Source organism: Apteryx rowi, unplaced genomic scaffold, assembly GCF_003343035.1.
Source record: "Apteryx rowi isolate R43461 unplaced genomic scaffold, aptRow1 scaffold_546, whole genome shotgun sequence".
Classification (NCBI taxonomy): domain Eukaryota; kingdom Metazoa; phylum Chordata; class Aves; order Apterygiformes; family Apterygidae; genus Apteryx; species Apteryx rowi.
Genome location: NW_020450812.1, coordinates 375,183 through 381,182, shown reverse-complemented (window position 1 = coordinate 381,182; position 6,000 = coordinate 375,183). Strand labels below are relative to the sequence as shown.

Below are 6,000 nucleotides of genomic sequence, written 5' to 3'. Positions count from 1 at the left end.
TGGTTTTATGTTTTCTTTTCCTTTTTTTGCTGGTGATCTCACAAGTTCTTTAGGTATATACCATTTGTATATGTTTCAACAACACTTTTAGAATGAGTTTTAAATGCTTATAGGTTGCAGATATTCCTTTGGTGTACTGTACCCCAAAAATACATTATTGACTCAATATTTCTTTTCATATTGCAGAGACAAAGTATTAGAATGGCATAAAATATGGCCCAGTTCTACTACAAAAGAAGTGTCAATGCTCCCTACAGAGATCGCATCCCTCTTCGTATTGTACGAGCAGAATCAGAACTGTCCCATTCAGAGAAAGCATATCTGAATGCCGTGGAGAAAGGAGATTATGCCAGTGTGAAGAAAGCTCTGGAAGAAGCAGAAATTTATTTTAAGATCAATATTAACTGCATTGATCCCCTGGGAAGAACTGCACTCCTGATTGCTATTGAAAATGAGAACCTTGAGCTCATTGAGCTGCTCCTAAGCTTTAATGTATATGTGGGAGATGCCCTGTTGCATGCCATAAGAAAGGAGGTAGTTGGTGCCGTGGAGCTGCTGTTAAACCACAAGAAGCCCAGTGGGGAGAAACAGGTATGTGCAGGATTTCCTTTAGGTTTGTAGTCTTCTCTATTGAAAAGAGAAAAACTGTGCAAAGGAAGTAAGCATAAGAAAAACAAAACTAATCCTCATCCTCAAACACAGGCATTTAAAATCAGAAAATCAATGTTTTTGATGCTGTATGTATCATAGTCATTTGTGTTTAAACATCTCTGCCATTCAGTCAAATCTGCATAGGTCCACAAGGATTATTGGTTTAATATGGTTAAGTCACATGAGAGCTATCTTCCAACACTTAAGGATAAAACTGATCTGCATCTTCCTGCTGCTCAGCCTGAATGATGAGGTCCTCCATGTACAGTGGAGTGAAATGTTAACTGTCTTCTCTGTAAGGCCAGAATCAGGCTCACACTTAACTGATTACCCACAAAACCCCTTTTTGGAAGACTGTGCAGTAAGAAGGTCAGAGCTTTGCATTCATAATAAACTCACTCAGGAAAATCTGGAAGTTGACAATACAGTTAGGTTTTTGCTTATGAGATTTCTGATGGTTTAAAAAAATAATGATCCACTGATTGCCACCTTCTAAGCATAGGCTGAGCTGAGACTGGCACATAAGATCTCCTTATTCATTTTACAGCCCAAAMCCACAAATTTAGATAAACCCATTTTACTTTGCACTGAATTAGGCAAATAGCATTCATGCAGTCACTTATCACATCTCAGCTAAAAAGGAGGGAAAAGAAGTGAACAGTTGAGAAGTGTTAACTTCCAGGCAGTATGACGGTCTCGCCAGGGAATGTCTTATTTCCCTGTGGAGGTTGGCATTTCTCTACTCTGCAAGAGACACTGTGAGACATGACCCAATTGCTCTGAACTTCAGCCCTGTCTGCAATAGTCTTTCATCTGATCGTGTACAGATAAAAACTCCTTTCCCTGTCTTGTCTTCTCTGAAAGGAAAAATCACTATATACAAACCGTCTCATTCATAATAAATGTGATACCTACTCTGCTTCCCCTTGGACTGCTCTGAGATGTCTCTAGGAGGTAGCTAGCCTCTTGCACATCCCTCTCATTTTGAGAAACTAGTGAGATGGGATAACACAGCCCATAAATTCCGATATTCTTAGGAATCCTCCAGGATGAGAAGACCTATAAATAGTTATAAGGTTGTATTCTATTTTCATCTATCTCATTTCATGTATTATAGGTACTGTATTAATGTATTTCAATGAATAGTATGTTGAAATGATTAGAGCCCTTTCATACATAATGCATAAAATATACTTTAATTACAGTATTGTGTACTTGCTATGGATAGAATTGCAGATGATAGCCTAAGAGTATAATTTTTGGTGATAAAATGAGTACTATGCTTTTTTGCTATGGAAAGAAAGAAATATTGTGTCTTGTACAAATATACATGCCTGCTTTCTTTTCTAGAGGCTAAAAGCAGAGCTCCTTTATAGGACAACAGACTCATGCCACAGGAAGAGGAATAAAACTAGATTCACTTTATTTTTGCTCATTTCATTATTTCTCAACCTATAGTACAGACAGGAATACAACGTATGGGAGGAAGGACATTTCAGCATGCAGTGCACTAGGATCCAGAAGGTTCAGTGAGAGGCCCTGTGCCAAGTCACGTAAACCATCTGTCTCCATTCTCCATCTTCTATAATAGAAGTTGTTATCATAGAGTAGAGTTAATCTTATTTAATGGTAGCCATACGAAGTTATGTGTTTACTCTGATCTGGTTGTCTAGGCTCCCCTTACAGTCAGTGGAGAAAAATGGAGATCCCCTGAGAGCAATTCATGCTGCCTTTCTTAGTTACTTCTCTTAAGATCTCTTAAGAGGAGATCATAAACTGCTTTCTCGATGAGCTATAGAGGGAGCTGAGTGATTTACTTTGCATAAGGTGCCTAAATTTCAGGCTGCTCGTTAGACTTTCAGGACTATTTTTTGATAGGTGCCACAGCTACTAATTACTAAATTGCTAATTACTAAATTGGTAATTACTAAAGCTAAGTAATGTTCTCATTTCAGAGCTGTACTTGCTGAGGCTCTGCACATTAGTGTAAAGCATACAGAATAATCATAGATCATTTGACCAGAGAGACATCTCCATTTGGGCTAGGCCTGGCCATTGCAAAAGCAAATAGTTGCATGCAAGCCAGTGCTTGCAAAGTGACCTTTAAACAAACTGCTATTTGCACTCACGTGCCATTGTTTGCACTGGGGACACAAATACCTATTAGTCTTCTATGGGTTTTGTTCATTTTTAGGAACAGGTCATTCTGAAGAGAATGTACATGTGAATTACATTTTTGCAGTAAACATTTTGCTGCAGTGAAGCAGATACAACTGTATATATTTAGCATAATCAAAAGTAGCATGCTGGCTGAAAATTCATTACAATAGTCTAAAGATATAAAATATGGATGCTTAAAGTTTATATTTTTAGTATTTGGACTGAAGTTCCATCTGAAGCTCTCCATTTCAAACTACAGCTTGATTTTCTTACATTACTTTTGTTATTTGTAAATATTTGCCATATTATTTAGATGATTCATGTTCAGACTCTGTGCTTTTAATAACACGATAGCTTTGTCTGTTTGGTTTTCCATCTTCTGTGTGTAAAGTTGGTCATGTGTGGTAAAATCCTGGCCCCTTGAAGTTAGTGGGAATTTTGCCACTGATTTCAGTGAGGTCAAGATTTCACCCTTTTTGGTTTTTTGCCCTTGATGAAAAGCCATTCACAGAGAAGACAGATGAATAGAGAATAAGAAAAATGCATTTGCAAAACACTGCCAAGCTCAAGAAACAGTTTGGTTTCCCAAATATTTTCATCAGTGATGAAAGTTATGAGCATTCAAATAAAGAAAAGACTAATGACTCGTGATTTACAGTCAAATGAATTAGCTATCACTGTTTTTTATATTCATGAAGATAACATACTGGGTATCAGGCATAGCTAATTTCAGCTTCAGCCTCATAAAATAACGTGATTATATTTGTAAAACATTTTTTAAACATGGAATTTCATCCATAAGGCGAAAGCTCATTGGCAATGCCAGAAAGCTTGAAAAAGCTTCAGCTTATATAAACAGAAAGCTACAGTTCTTCAGGAGAACTGAAATGTATTCTTTCGAATTTTTTTCCCCAAAATTTGATTCTTTAAAAACATTTAAGTAGTTAAAAACGTAAGGAAAAATGTGTAAATAAGATGTTAATTTGGAGTAAGAATCAATACATTTAATTGAAATAATATATTATTTTTGTATTTTTGTAAATATTTTCCAGCCAATACCTTTACAATTAGTAGGTGCCCCTGAATCTTCCTCTTAAATACGGTCCCCCTCAGAAAAAATTTTGGGACATTTTACTCAGATTTTGTTGAAGTTGTATTTAAACTCTCTAGTCTACTGACTGCTCAAATACTAGGTTTCAGCTAATATCCATATGTAATGTGCTGTGTATTTCAAAGACAAAGATGTATTACAGCGGTTTTAAGCTGATTATCAGTATATGGATATATCTGGTGCCATCTGGTGACTACAGATGAGGCATATATATTTAACAGCTTTGAATTGTATTCAACTCCTTCTGTTACTCAGTTTGTGAGTGAGACTTTTGTGGTATACATTAAAATAATTCAAGAAAAGGTCATTTTGTCACTTGCATATTTTCTATTCTTTTTTAGCTGCACCAGCTGCTAGAGAACATGTAAAAGAGAATAACAGGATTTAAGGTGAATGAGTTGAGGAAACTTATCCAAGTACTTTTAAATTATCGGTTTTTCAAAGCCATATGTCCCAAATTATCTGCCAAGATACTTATTGCTTATCCTGATGGATAGCTGAATGCCAAATTAAGAGGAAAAAAACTGTTCTTCTTTAAAATTTAGTATCTGCAGAAGAATTTTCTATCTTGCTAAATTGCATACAGCACCCACAAACATGTAATAAGGTAGTTAGGTAGTGTAACTGAATGGAATACAATACCTTTATTTAAGCCACAACATGCTCTTCTGCTTGAGGAACCCAGGTGTTGATCTCTAGCTGGGTGTTTGACTGCTTAGATATGCATGTATATTCAAGGAAGACCAAAGGAGAGTGGTAGTTGTTTCCTAAAGATGCTACAAAGCACATAAGTGAAGCTGAAATTTTACAATTATTAAACTTGAATCTGTGTAGCACCGCATTAACTGACAGTCTAGATTTAGGTTATGGGAATATGACTGCAGTGTTTACAGGCATTGTCTGGCTAGCAAAAGCACGTGGTAGTGCTTTTATGCCTCCCTGTACACTATTAGATGTTGATCTTGTTGCACTGTGGGTATTTTTATGGGTGGACACCCTGGGGACAGCTTTCTGCAGATGTCTGAAAAACACCATGCTAATTACTGACTGGCTTTTGCAAACATAAGGAAATTGCTAGCAGAGGGAGAACTTTAGGACAGGGAGGAAAGTGATCATAGTGATATGTCCCTAGCTCAGCTCTTCCTTGTTGTGGAAGTCAATTAACATGAAAATGCTGCCGGGCACTGAGATAGGGCTGCTGTAAGAAAAGGGAGGCTGGCAATATCTGATTCCCGCAGCTCTGTTCCAGTCCATTTGGAATTGAAAAGTTAATAACCATCAAGGCAGTGTGGGAGGTAAATCTGCTGTATCAAAGGTGCTCAGTCTGTGGAAGGTCTGGACACATGGATCAGACATCACACTTGCTCTGTTTTCCCCATCCGTGCTGGTGTCTGCAGTGAGACTTTTATCCCTGTCTCCTGCCCGCTGTCCAGACAAGTTTCTCTATTAACAGGAAGATCTTTTCCCGTGTTGCGCATCAGTCCCTTGTGCATCGCTACTTCATTTCCAGGATGTCTGGCAGGGTACACGTTAATCTAAATTTTGCATAGCTCCTTTTTGGTCAACATTATGTGAACAGTTAATGCATAGCAGTCAGTGCATACTTTCTGGCTTATGAAACCTTTGTCTAAATTGCTTCCATTACTCTACAGCTGCAAGAATGTTGTGAAATGTGTATTTCCTTTTCTTAAGGGGAGACAGAAGGTCTTTGAGATCAGCTAGCCTGATCTCCTCTTTCTTCCTCCTCCTCAGCTTCCTTTTGTGTGCTGTCAACTCACACCATATGCAGAAAAAAAAGGAGAAGTAGCTGGCAGAGGGCTGGGAGTAGGAAGTGGAAAAGAGGCCATAGGCACCTCCTGCACTTTCTGTAGCCACTCTCCTGGAAAAATCAGGAAGGTCATGTAATAAAATACTTTATGGACAATCCCTGTCTTCTACTTGCTGTGCTATAAAATGTTATGCGTGTTAGATTCTATATCTCGTATTCTGAATCTTCATTTCTGCTGCTTGCTAACTCCCACAGACTAGGTCATGGCCCCTGCCAGTCAGTGTCAAACCAGGAGATCAGGCCTGAGCCC

At 37.9% G+C, this 6,000-nt stretch overlaps 1 protein-coding gene across 2 annotated transcripts in view; it reads left to right on the top strand.

Annotated features, from left to right (window-relative positions):
- The first annotated feature begins 213 nt into the window (after positions 1-213).
- TRPC4 (transient receptor potential cation channel subfamily C member 4) overlaps positions 214-6,000 on the top strand; it is a 92,570-nt gene continuing 86,783 nt past the window's right edge. For both annotated transcript variants that reach the window (XM_026081357.1, XM_026081356.1), the window contains exon 1: positions 214-591. In XM_026081357.1, coding sequence (XP_025937142.1) covers positions 214-591 — 378 coding nt within the window. The remainder of the gene's footprint in view (positions 592-6,000) is intronic.